At 50.3% G+C, this 12,162-nt stretch overlaps 2 protein-coding genes across 16 annotated transcripts in view; one reads left to right on the top strand and one right to left on the bottom strand.

The window, feature by feature from the left end:
- JADE2 (jade family PHD finger 2) overlaps window positions 1-12,162 on the bottom strand; it is a 114,589-nt gene that overhangs the window by 49,628 nt on the left and 52,799 nt on the right. For 3 of the 12 annotated variants that reach the window (XM_027076665.2, XM_027076674.2, XM_027076669.2), the window contains exon 1: window positions 2,573-2,713. Coding sequence is in view for 4 of the 12 variants with exons in the window: in XM_053221031.1 (XP_053077006.1) it covers window positions 2,573-2,700 (128 nt within the window). In the remaining 8 variants the exon portion in view is untranslated. Of the gene's footprint in view, window positions 1-2,285; window positions 2,403-2,572; window positions 2,714-4,153; window positions 4,217-4,553; window positions 4,659-12,162 lie in introns of those variants that run through there. The other 9 variants (XM_053221031.1, XM_027076664.2, XM_053221037.1 and 6 more) reach the window with 8 other exon arrangements.
- On the top strand, window positions 869-11,916 carry LOC106989168 (uncharacterized). Of its 4 annotated transcripts, XR_008297771.1 has the most exons (4): window positions 892-1,043; window positions 1,153-1,625; window positions 1,862-5,881; window positions 7,242-11,916. XR_008297771.1 is itself a non-coding variant. In XM_053221097.1 (3 exons), exons 2-3 carry the CDS (start codon window positions 1,388-1,390, stop codon window positions 2,353-2,355), a joined length of 732 nt encoding a protein of 243 aa, XP_053077072.1. In that variant the 5' UTR covers window positions 869-935; window positions 1,153-1,387. The 4 variants fall into 4 exon arrangements, 3 of the variants coding, with proteins under 3 accessions (XP_053077072.1, XP_053077069.1, XP_053077074.1); XM_053221097.1 differs by lacking the exon at window positions 7,242-11,916 and having other exon boundaries at window positions 869-935; window positions 1,862-2,355; XM_053221094.1 differs by lacking the exon at window positions 7,242-11,916 and having other exon boundaries at window positions 893-1,043; window positions 1,862-2,355.

Here is a 12,162-nt window from a genome sequence, read left to right as displayed (position 1 = left end):
TTTGCAGCCTGTGACCTAAAAAGCAAATAGCATCTCTTAAACATGAAAGCCCTCCTCCCTGCCTGGGTCGGCTTTATTACTCATTCCTTCCCCTTACAGTTATTCTGTTGTTATTTTCCTCCTCTGCTTGTTAGATCGCTTTGCAAGTCCCAACCCGCCTGAGGAAGAAGAGATGGGAGGGATGGTGCGTTCACTTGGGGCCCTAAGGTGAGAGAGGAAGTCAGGGTAGGGGAGAAGCCAGCACCCTGGGAACCCAGGAAACAGGGCCAGGCCCGGTTGGCAGCTCCTTGCATGGCCCTTTTGCCAAATGTCCTACTGGGAATTTTACCAGTGAAGGGAGGGAGTCAATGCCACCGTGAGAGGAGGGACCAGGCGGCGGACCCGGGACCCTGATTCAGTTTGCAAACATAAACGTTAAGGGGACAACCTGACAGCTAGTTTGGGCTCAAAACTCAGGGCTCCTCCCCCTTCCAACAAAGGCAAGGCGGCAAGCCAGCCGTGCCCTCTTAGTCTCTCCCCAATCCCTTTAGCGCCACTCTGAGCACAAACAAGATGCCTCCTGATGACCCCTACAAACTCAGCCTCTGGGTAAAACTTTATGTCCCGCAATAGATGAGCGAGGGTTGCTAAAAGCGGGAGCAAGGTTTGGAAATCTGCAGAGACAACAGTCGCCGGGTGCACCGTGCCCTTGACTCAGGGCAAGGGGAAACACTGCCCTTCCCGCCCCCACCAACCCTGGCATAAGACCTGCAGCCAAGGTGGTTTTAAAAAAAAAAAAAAAAAAAAAAAAGCGTCCCGGCCCGCGGCGATGGCTACGGGGATTGGGAGGGGGTGGCGCGCGCCTCCAGCCTGCCCCTGGAGGCAGTCCGCGGGACAGCAGGCTGGAGGCGCGCCGGCGTGATTCCGACCGCGGGAGCCGGGAGGAGGAGCCGGAGGTGGCTGCGGGGGGCTCTGGCCCAGGCAAAGGAAGGGCAAGGGGCGGTTCGGGCCGGGGGCTGCGGACTTGACGTCCAGGGCCGGGGAGAGGTCTTTAGGTGAAGCGGGTAAGAGGAGCCGAGCCTCTTAGGAAGTGGGCAGCTCTGTGGGGGGGGGGGGGGGGGGGTGTCCTGGGCCTCTGGAAGCCACCGCGAAGCCTTCCTCCCTGTTTCGCAGACATCCCCACCTTCTGATGTAACAGCTGCGAATCGCGAGGCTGACCTCTCATCCTTTGGCCTGGAGATGAGAGTGTCTTAGGCCCAGTGATAGGCGGGAAGGGACCGGAGGGAGCCACAAGTCTGCACCCAGGCGGGGAGGAAGCGGGCGGGAGCCGCTCCGCAGGCGCAGGCGAGTGGGTGGGAAGGAGGGAGGGAGAGAGGGAGAGAGGGAGGAAGGAGGTGAGGCCGGGAAGATGCCACTGCCGGGGGCGGGGCGGGGCCCGGGATCCGGGAGAGGGACTGCAGCGGTGTTTGGTGGGGGCTGGGGCTGCAATGTCACTTATTTGAGGGTCAGGTGTGTATGTCCCAGGCTGGGACTGCCACTTGCTTACATCTTCCCAGTACCACCCAGGGCGCAGGGACCGAGGCGGAGGGCAGGGGACTGCAGTACCGTCCCCGAAGCGGGACGCGAACCGGCAGACTTGGGAGAAGGTAAACAAGGGCCACGCCCCCTGCCGTCGCCCCGCGGGCGCGCACCCGCCGCTCCGGCCGCAGCCGGTACATTTCCACTCTCCCAGCGCTTCTCCCCCGCCGGACTCCCGCGCAGCCCCAGAGGGGAGACTGCCCCCGACCCCAGCCCGCGCCCCGTACGCCGGAACTGCACACCCGGCATACTCACCTGGAAAGGGTGTCCCCCGCCCCTCCAAAACACTGTTTAATTTGTGCAGAGCCTCCGCGCCGGGGAGCTGAGCATGCTGCCCCCGCGTGCAGCGCCCGCGTGCACCCAGCCCGGAGAGGGGGCGACAGGGCGGAGGCGGTGGCCCCCGGAAGGTGTCTGGGACCGGACCGGCTGCACGTGAGCCCAGCGCGGAGTCATGTGCACCGGCTCAGCCCGGTTCGGCGGCCGGACGTGCTGCGTATCAACAAAATGAAACTCAAGGCGACAGGAGGGCAGATAGCTCTGGGTCCTCCGAACCCCCGTCTCCGGCAGAACGACCTCCCCTCCGCTGCGGTCTCCCGCCGCAGCCCCTCCGCGCGGCCGGAGCCCGCGGGGCAAGTTGCAGCCCTGGCGCGCCCCCGCCCGCCCGCGCCCCCTCACCGGCCCGAGGGCGCTTTGCCGCAGTCATTAATAAAGAAGGTCGCCAAGCTCACCCTTCCAAAAGTTGTTGTTGCATGCGCCCCTCTCAGCCTCCCCGCAATGTACTCTTTAAAACATGACTGACCAACATGCGCAATCTCTCTCCCCGGTGCTGTGCATCCCCCCCCCCCCCCCCGCGCCCTGGCTTCCTAGAACAGGCAGCCAGCAGGAGAGAGAGGGAGCGAGCGAGCAAGAGAGAGAGCGCGAGCGAGGGAGCGAGGAGCGCTGGCAGATCTGTTGCAAAAACATAAAATAACGCCGTGGAGATGCGCAGGGCCCATCGCTGGGGGCAGGATCTTACCTTCCTCCGCGGTGCCCTTCTGAGGGGCGCTGCCCTGGACTACGCGCCGCGGCGGGGGCCGGCGCTGGAAGGATGCTCCCGAAACCCGGAGCTCCTGGGGCCGGCGCGGGCGGGCGGGGGGCGCGCATCCATCCGGGGTCGCGGCGAGGGAGGCTGCCGGGCCCTCGGCGTCCCCGGCCCCGCACCCCTGCTGGGGCGGTCAGCCCGCTGGACGTAAGCCCTTGCCGCTAGGAATGGGCACAAAGTAACTCCATGGACGCTACTCACCCCCCTCCCAAAAAAATAGCCTCCAACTGCGATGGCCGCGGTCGGCACCATTCACCAATCCCCCTGTGTATGTTTCTGTTTCTTTTTAAACCAAGACTTCCTTGTGATCTCTTTAGAAAAAAAATGTGTTGGGGTGGGGGTGGGGTGGGGGCGGGCGGGAGGAGCGAGGGAGGGGGAGTAGCCACTTTTTTCTTATTCACTCGGATCTCCACTCCTGACACCCCCCCCCGTCTCCCGCCCCACCCCCCGCCCGGTTGTTTGGCTCCGGCAGCGGGTCCAGGTAGGGTTGCAGGCCTCGGGGGAGGGGGGGGGCGGGGAGGGTGCTCTGCCCGGCTGCCCGTCTGCCTGCACCTCGGGCCCAGACTCCCCATGGGCTCTGGGGCGCCCCCAGCCCGCCCTGTCCCCAGGGCCGGGCCCGAGCGGCGGCTGCGCCCGTGCAAGTCCCATCAGGTCTGCTCACACTTCACACACTCACACACATACCCCGCCCCTCCACTCTCTCACACTTTCTGCTCACACCCCGCCCCCTTCGAGCCCCAGACCCGGGCGGCGCCCCCCGCAACCTTAAAAAAAAAAAAAAAGCAAGCTTATACTTAAAAAAATCTTTTGGCGCCATATTAATGACGTACTTAAAATTTGCCATTTCTCCCTGCGTCAAAAAGACGTTTCTTTGCAAATAACAGCCTGAAGGCGACACTCGCGGAGGGAACGAGGTTTGCACCGAGCACCCCGCCTCCCGGGGCTCCAGCGCTGGAAGACCCTCGCCCTAGGCCCTGCTCCCGAATCTCTGGTTTAAAAATGCGAACCGAATAAATCGCGTGGCGCTCTGCAGCGCCAGAAGTGAGCAGAAAGTGCTGGCAGGAGCGGAGGGGAGGGGCACGCGCGCGAGTCTGGGGGAGGGGGCGCGTCCCTTCTCCCCCACCCACAGCAGATGGAAACTAACATCCCGGGCGGGGGAAACTTGAAATTGCCGGCGACCTCAGGAAGGAGGGGCCGTCCGTGGAGAGGGTCCCTCTCGGGTTCGTTGCCCCCCTCCCCCGTTCGGGTGCCTACAGGCTCCCAGCTCTGCCCCGCATTTCCGGGGGGTGGGGAACGCAGTGATGGGTGGGTGGGTAGCTGCAAGTCTCGGCCCCAGTAGGAGTTTGCCCCGAGGTGTTCCCTTCCCCCCTAGCTCGTCCTTCCCATTCCCCCTAAAGGGTTAAAAACCGAGGGGGCTACTTCCAAGGGCTGGCACTTGGCGAGGAAGCGGGGCGCCCCTCTCCCCACCCTTCGCCTCCTCGCCCCTCCTCCTCCGGCTCCACTTCCCGACTTGACCTTGTGGTGCACAAACAGTGCGCTCGGATCCTCGCAGTTTCTGGAAGAAGCGCTTGCGCTCGCCAGGCAGGCGGGCTGTCGGGCGGCTCGCGGGCGGTGGCGGGGCCTTGGGTCGGTTCCCAGAGCCGCGGGCCACACCCACCCAACCCGCTGCGCCCGCGGTGCTCACCTTCTCTCGAGGAAGGAGCTGCGCTAGCCTCCTGGATGGGGAGGTGTCGGGGGCAAGCTGCAGCCTTCTCCCAATGCTCCCAATTGGGGAGAGGGTGGTCTGGTCTCAGGCGGGGTTTGTTGGGGAGACCTGGGAACCTGGTTCAACATCCCCAAAGATCGTTGCCAACTTTTCCTTCCCCCTCCCTTTTGGCTGCCCCTCAAAGATGATCCAATAATTTTTGCAACTCACCTTTGGCTTTGAAGGCACATGGGTGAGTTGTGAACTGGGACAGGAACCGCCTTCCCTCTCCGAGACTGAAGGTTGTTTATCCTTCCTTTCTTTCCCTTCCACCCCCTTCTATGGAAAGACAAATACTCAATTTACATAAGATGACATTTATGTGACACTTAAAAAGATTCCCCCATGGAATGTTGTGAACACATTTGCTTATAGGAGAAATAAATCTAATAATAAACTTCTAACAGCACAAATCCTCTGACGGGTTAAATGGTCTACACAACAAAGAGGAAGATGGTGAATGTGGAAATAAGCCCTTTCTGCAACAAGAAAGAAATATGAGCTCAAAGGGAGTCCCAGAAGCGTTTCTCTTCCTTGGCCTTCTTTCACAAAGTCTGGGAAGGCTTGTTTGGCAAGACTGAGGAACTGGGGTACCACCTCCAGACCTGACTCTAGCTCTGAGTTGGTAGGATTTTCCCAAGCCTAAACTCAGTGCCAGAAAACAGATGTCACAAGCTGTTAGCATGTAACAAAAATGGTCAAATACCTGGATTCAAATCCTGGCTTTGCAGTTGAGAAGCTACTTGATGTGGGCAAGCGCATTCATCTCTCTGGGTCTCTTTCTTCTATAGAATAGGATGGTTGGAGAGTTCCTGAAGCCGTGTGTATATATACATATATGTATATATGTTTGCATACATTCTATATGTGTAAAGCAGGGGCCTGGCTCAGAGTGCACAGTGCACATTAGCACTTTCCCTGGTGTTTGTGTTTTGGAAGGGTGAATATGCTCCCTGAAAGCTCTTAACACTGGAAATACTGGAGAACAATGATTTCTATCTTGTCCTCTATGATGACATATACAAGATCTCCCAGTTAGGGCAAAAAGAAGTAGAAGAGAAAAAACTGTGCTAGATGGTAGGCTTCATGGTCAAGGTCCAGATGGCAGTCTTAACCACACATCTGAAGTGGGAATGGAGGCACCAATTTACAGTGGCACAGTCCAAAGGAAGCACTCTGGGTCTAGATATAGCGGGTTTACATACAGGAAAGGACTGGACAGGCTCCTCCTCTTAGCCATCAAGATCCTGTGAGCCTTGGCAGGCAGTTATAAAATGACCTAGAGAGATGGAAGAGGGCGAAGATGACCATCTCCTGTGCTGTGCACTATGCCAGTCATCCCATTTCATCCTCAGAAAAATCCCATTTTATCTATTCAGAAAGGTTTCATGACTCACCAACAATCACACGAGCTAGGAAGTGGTGGCAGAGTTGGCACCTGGTTTGGATGCCCCCAAGATTATGTGTTGTCCATTTTACCATGCTGCCAGAATTAAAAGGTATGAGAATTATTAGTTTGATTGGGGATGGGGGCCTGACTGCTGTAACACCAAGAAAGAATTTTATGGGTAGCACTTTGCCTCTAAGGTGGTTCCCTGAATTTGGGTGAGACACAGGTCCCCTAAGGAGTCCTTGGAAGGTACTTCTTGTTTAGGACTGGAAGCTCCATCAGAATCCTTGCATTCCTGCTGCTCTCTGCTACTGTTTAAGGTTAACCTTGATAATGTTTACAGAATAATAGGAAAGGAGATAATTATAACTCTTTAATCTTTAGTAAAAGTCTCACAAATCATGAACTTACTGCAGAAAAAAAAAAGAGAAGAAACATAAAAGTTCTAGGAGATGTAATTATTCATTTTTTTTTCAACAAATGTTTACTGAGTGCCACCTGTATACCAGGTACCATTCTAGGGGCTGAGGACACAGCACAACAGTGGCAGACAAAAATGCCTACTCCCATGGAATTCACTTTCTAGTGGAAGGAGATGCACAATTTTTTTAAGTGAAATATGATATTTGAAGGTGAGTAAGTGCTGTTCAGAAAAATTAAGTAGGAAAGGGGGATAGGGAACGTGGGCATGCAATTTAAATAGAGTCCTCAGGGAAGAGCTGACTGAGAAGGTGGCTTTTGAATTAAAGGAGGTGAAGGAATGAGCTGTGAGGGCTTATGGGAGAAGAGCATTCTAAGGCACGGGTTCTTAACATGGAGTCCGCAGACACTCTCCTCCAGAGATCTGTGTATAGAATTCACAGAGTCTTGACTTCAGATAGGGAAAAAATGTTATCTTTATTTTCACGAATTAACATTTGGCATGCTCTTCAATTATGAATGCAGACAGCAAATCACAGTGCTATTAGCAGCACCTGTGATGTTGTTGCTAGTAGAAATCAGATATTTTCATAGCACATTATAGTTGCTGCAAATATCTTAAAATATCATTACAGTTATCACTACTTCATAATTATGCTGCTAGCTCTTGTAATTTAATGAATTAATAAGAAACACATATATTACTCTATTACACATTTTAAAAATATTTTGAGAGTTGTATTTCAGCATAATTGGTTTTCTTTATAATTTATGAAACTTATTTTATGGATTTAAAGATACTGTAATCAGAAGGAATCCATGGGCATTACTAACTGCCATAGGGGTCCCTGGCACAAAGTAAAAGAAACCACTGTCTCCACCATTTGCGGTCTCCAGCAAATGCAGAGGTCCTGAGGTAGGAAGATGCTTATTGTGTACATGTAGAAGAAAGAAATGATATAGGCCATTGTTAGGAATTTGGCTTTTGCTAGGAGTACTAAAGATGGTTTTGAGCTGAGGAGTGACATAATCTGACACTGGATTTACAGGTTACTTTGCTGTCCTATGGAGGACAGACTGAAAGCGGAAAGGCTGAAGCTGGAAGACAGGTGAGGAGGTCACTGAAATAAACCAGGTAAGAGATGATGTTAAAGTACACTAGAGTGGTAGCAGGGGAAGTGGTCAAAGTCAATATATTTTATGAAGATAGCTTTGACAGGATTTGTTGATGAGGCATGAGAAAACAAGAATTCAAGGATGACTAGAGTTTTGTCTTGAACCAGTGGAAAAACAGAATTGCCATTAAAAGATATGTGAAGACTATGGAAGGAGTAGATTCGGGGGAGGATAAGGAGCTCAGCATTAAGACATAGTAAGCTTAAGATACCTATTAGATGTCCAAGTGTAGCCATCCTATAGGCAGTTAGAAATGGTAGCCTCAGCTCAGAGGTAGGTTCGGGGCTGAAGGTATCTTTTGAGAAGGGTCAGCAGGTGGCTGGTATTTAAAGCTATAAGACTGTTTGAAATCACTAAGGAATTGAGTGTAGAAAGAGAAGTCCAAGGACAATGCCCTTGGCCACTACAAGGTTAAGAGGTCTGGAAGATGAAAAGGAATCAGTAAGATGTTGTTAAAAAAGAAATATTCAGACATTTCTCCAAAGAAGAAATATAAATGGCCAAAAAGCACATGAAAAGATGCTCAATGTTGCTCACCATTAGGGAAATACAGATCAAAGGTGCAATACGGTACCACCTCACATCCAATAGGATGGCTACTATTTAAAAAAAAAAAACAGAAAATAACACGGGTTGGCAAGGATGTGGAGAAATTAGAACACTTGTGCACTATCATTGAGAATATAAAATAGTACAGCCACTGTGGAAAACAGTATGGCCATTCCTCAGAAAATTAAAAATAGAATTACCATATGATCCAGCAATTCCATTTCTGGATATATATTCAAAAGAATTGAAAACAGGGTCTTGAAGAGATTTGTGTACTTGTGTTCATAGTAGCATCATCCACGATAACTAAAATGTGGAAGCAACCCAAGTGTCTGTTAATGGATGAATGGGTAAAGCAAAATGTGGTATATACATAGAATGGAATATTATTCAGCCTTAAAAAGGAAGGAAATTCTGCAACATGCTACAACATGGATGCACCTTTAGGTCCTTATGCTAAGGGAAATAAGCCAGTCACAAAAAGATAAATACTGTATGATCCACTTATGCGAGATACCTAGAGTGATGAAATTCATAGAGACAGAAAGAACAGTGTTTGCCAGGGGCTGGAGCAGGGAGGGCAGATGGGGACTCATAGTTCAACAGGTACAGTTTCAGTTTTGCAAGATGAAAGAGTTCTGGAGATGGAGGGTGGTGACAGTTGCACAACAGTGTGAATGTACTTAATATCATTGAACTGTACACTTAAAAATGATTAAGATAGTGGGGCGCCTGGGTGGCTCAGTCGGTTGAGCATCCGACTTCGGCTCAGGTCATGATCTCGCAGTTCGTGAGTTCGAGCCCCGCGTTGGGCTCTGTGCTGACAGCTCAGAGCCTGGAGCCTGCTTCCGATTCTGTGTCTCCCTCTCTCTCGGCCCCTTCCCCGCTCATGCTCTGTCTCTCTCTGTCTCTCAAAAATGAATAAACGTTAAAAAAAATTAAAAAACAATGATTAAGATAGTAAAATTTATGTTATGTGTATTTTATCACAATAAAAAAATTGGGGGAGGGGTGCCTGGCTGGCTCAGTCAGTGGAGCATGGGACTCTTGTGTGTTTGAGCTCTACTGTTGGGTGTAGAGATTCCTTAAAAATAAAATATTTAAAAATAATAAAAATAATTTTTTTTTAATTGGGGGAAAAAAGTAAAAAGAAAGCAGTGGCATCCAGAGAGATAGGAGGAGTGTCTTAGAAGACAAGATAAGAGTGTTTCAGGAGGGAGGAAAGCTCTATGTGCAAAGCTACCAAGAGGAATGAGGTTAGATACAGACTGACGATCATTAGTTTCAGCCATGTTGAAGTCACTGGTGATACTGATAAGAGCCACATCAACACACTGGCATAAGTGAAAGTTTGACTGAGTGGGCTCAAGAGAGAGTGGGAAAGTTTATAGTTGTTATACCTTGTTCCAAGATTCTACTTGAAAATGAGAAGTCCTCTGTATATGTATGTTTATAGAAATAGATAATCATGTATCTGTAGGAATTCAATGCAAATGATTTTTATTGAGAGTCTTCCAGGTACTAGGCATGTTTAATGGATTCTACAGATAACTGAGAGAAAGAAAACACATTAACTGCCTTCCAATATTTCACAAGAGTTCATAATCTAACAAACTTTGTGGACACAAAGTGATGTATATGGCTAAATACACACAGTCAGACCCAGCATCAATTTTTTCAGTGTATGCCTAAAACTGTGGATTCCACATTCATATGGTCTTAGGATAGAGTCCTGTCCCCACCATTCACCAGCTCTGTGACTTTGTACAACCTCTGTGTGCCTAAGTTTCCTCCTCTGTAATTAGGGATGCAATAATTTCCAAACTTCAGTGTGCCTGGTATGCTTGTTAAAAATGGAGATTTCTGGGAGTGCCTGGCTGGCTCAGTCAGAAGAGTTTGCGACTCTGGATCTCAGGGTCATGAGTTCAAGTCCCATGTTGGGTGTAGAGATTACTTAAAGAAATAAAACTTAAATTTCTTTAAAGTTTTATTTATTTTATTTTTGAGACGGGCAGGGGGTGGGGCAGAGAGAGAGGGAGAGAGAGAATTCCAAGCAGGCTCTGTGGAACCTGACGCAGGGCTTCATCTCACAAACCATGAGATCATGACCTGAGCAGAAATCAAGAGTCTAATGCTCAACTGACTGAGCCACCCAGGAGCCACTCCCCACCAACCCTCAAATTTTTTAAAATGTGGATTTCCAGGTGCCTGGGTGTCTCAGTTGGTTAAGTGTCAGACTTTGGCTCAGGTCATGATCTCTCAGTTCATGAGTTTGAGCCCCGCATCTGGCTCTCCGCTGTCAGTGTGGAGCCTGCTTTGGATCTTCTGTCCCCCTCTCTCTCTGCCCCTTTCCTGCTTGTGCTGTCTCTCTCTCTCTCGGTCTCAAAAATAAATAAACATAAATAAAATAAAATAAAATAAAATAAAACAAAACAAAATAATAAAATAAAAATAAAACGTGGATTTCTAGGCTTTATCCCTAAAGGTTCTCAACGGGCAGGTCTGGGGCAAGTCCCAAGGATATGCATTTTTTAATAAGTACCTGGTCATGCTTGATGCCCTTGGCCTTGAACCACACTTTGTAAGCATTGGCCTGGCACTCAGTAATTGCTCATCAGACAATAGCTGTTCTTCCGGGGGTCCCTACTGGGAACAAAAGTTCTAATCCCTTGTGATTTATATCCAGAACCACAGGTCCAGCATACCCTAAGCACCCTAAATGTAGAAAAGAGCATGAGAATCATTCAACATTTATTTGTTGAATGCTTACTCTGTTCTAACAGTGTTCAAGGGCTGGAGAGACAAACAATATATGACTCAATAATTTGTTTGAGTCATCAGGGTAGGCAGAAGCCCCACATGAAGTTAGCCACACTCTCCAGCAGCCAAACTGTATCAGGTGAGAAGTCCTATGTTCACTCACTAGCTGCTTAAGGCAGTACTTGTACAACAATAACATGAACGTGAATCACCTGGGTTCCTGTTTACATGAAGGTTCTGATTCATTAGGTTTGGGGCAGGGCCTGAGAATCTGCATTTCTAACGGGCTGTTAGATGATTTGGATGGTGCCAGTCCATAGATGATACTTGATGTAGTAGAGTTAGGAAAACTGGATCACAATACTTGTCCTAACATTAGAGTTCCTGGAGACTTTCTGCAAATCCTAAAGGGACAAAATGAAATCTGGGAAGATCACACATGTGAGCTTTGCTCACCCTTTCTTCCATCTCCTCTGTTTCTGGAATCTGATCCTCACCCTCCCAAATATAGTCAGTGCTACTAGGTGACCTCCTCTAAGGGAGGGTGAACATTCATTCTCTTGGTCATTCAGTAAATATTTCCTGGCTGCCTACTCTGTGCCAAGCCCTATGCAAAGCGCATAACTTGGCATTCAAGAGAGGACAGATCCAGCAGCTCTGCCTCCTAGGCTCCAGGCAGGGGCTGCAGGTGGGGTTTGGGCAGATAGGAAAACTGCCCAGGGCTGCATCTGTGGCTTAAGACACTGCCCTGGCAAGAGCCAGCCTTGCTACTTTCTGTGGTGCTACAAACACATGCCTGGGAGAAGCACCCCTCTGGAGCCTTTGCCAGCTGGTTTAGAGATGGTACTGACCAGCCGTAGGAGATGTCTGGATGATGTGCCAGCCTGGCCACCTGTCTCTTCTCAGACTCTCAGACACAGCCCAGTGGCCACAGATGGCAGAAGGCAAAGAAGATCCCTGGGGCTTCTAAACACTTCCCCAGAAACTGGCAGCAGGCAGTAACTCCGGCCAAGTCAGGGGCCAGCTTGACCAGACACTCATCAAAGTGTGAGACTCCCCGCGTGGAGCTGAGGGACCCGGCTCTGTCCAAGAACCATCAAGAACCAAAGGCGCTGGCTCCAAGTCAAGTTGAACAGGGAAAGCAAAACCCTTTCCTTTTCCCCTAGGGTTTCTCTCTTTCTTTCTTTCTTTCTTTCTTTCTTTCTTTCTTTCTTTCTTTCTTTCTTTCTTTCTTCCTTCCTTCCTTCCTTCCTTCCTTCCTTCCTTCCTTCCTTCCTTCCTTCCTTCCTTTCTATTTTTTTATGTTTATTTATTTTTGAGAGAGAGAGAGAGAGAGAGAGAGAGAGAGAGAGAGAGAGACAGGCAGAGCACAAGCTGGGGAGGAGCAGACAGAGAGGAAGACACAGAATCTGAAGCAGTTTCCAGGCTCTGAGGTGTCAGCACAGAGCCCGACATGGGGCTCAAACACACGAACTGCTAGATCAT

Source organism: Acinonyx jubatus, chromosome A1 (assembly GCF_027475565.1).
Source record: "Acinonyx jubatus isolate Ajub_Pintada_27869175 chromosome A1, VMU_Ajub_asm_v1.0, whole genome shotgun sequence".
NCBI classification, from domain to species: domain Eukaryota; kingdom Metazoa; phylum Chordata; class Mammalia; order Carnivora; family Felidae; genus Acinonyx; species Acinonyx jubatus.
The sequence above is the reverse complement of the archived record's forward strand: the minus strand, read 5'-3'. Positions and strand labels throughout refer to the sequence as shown.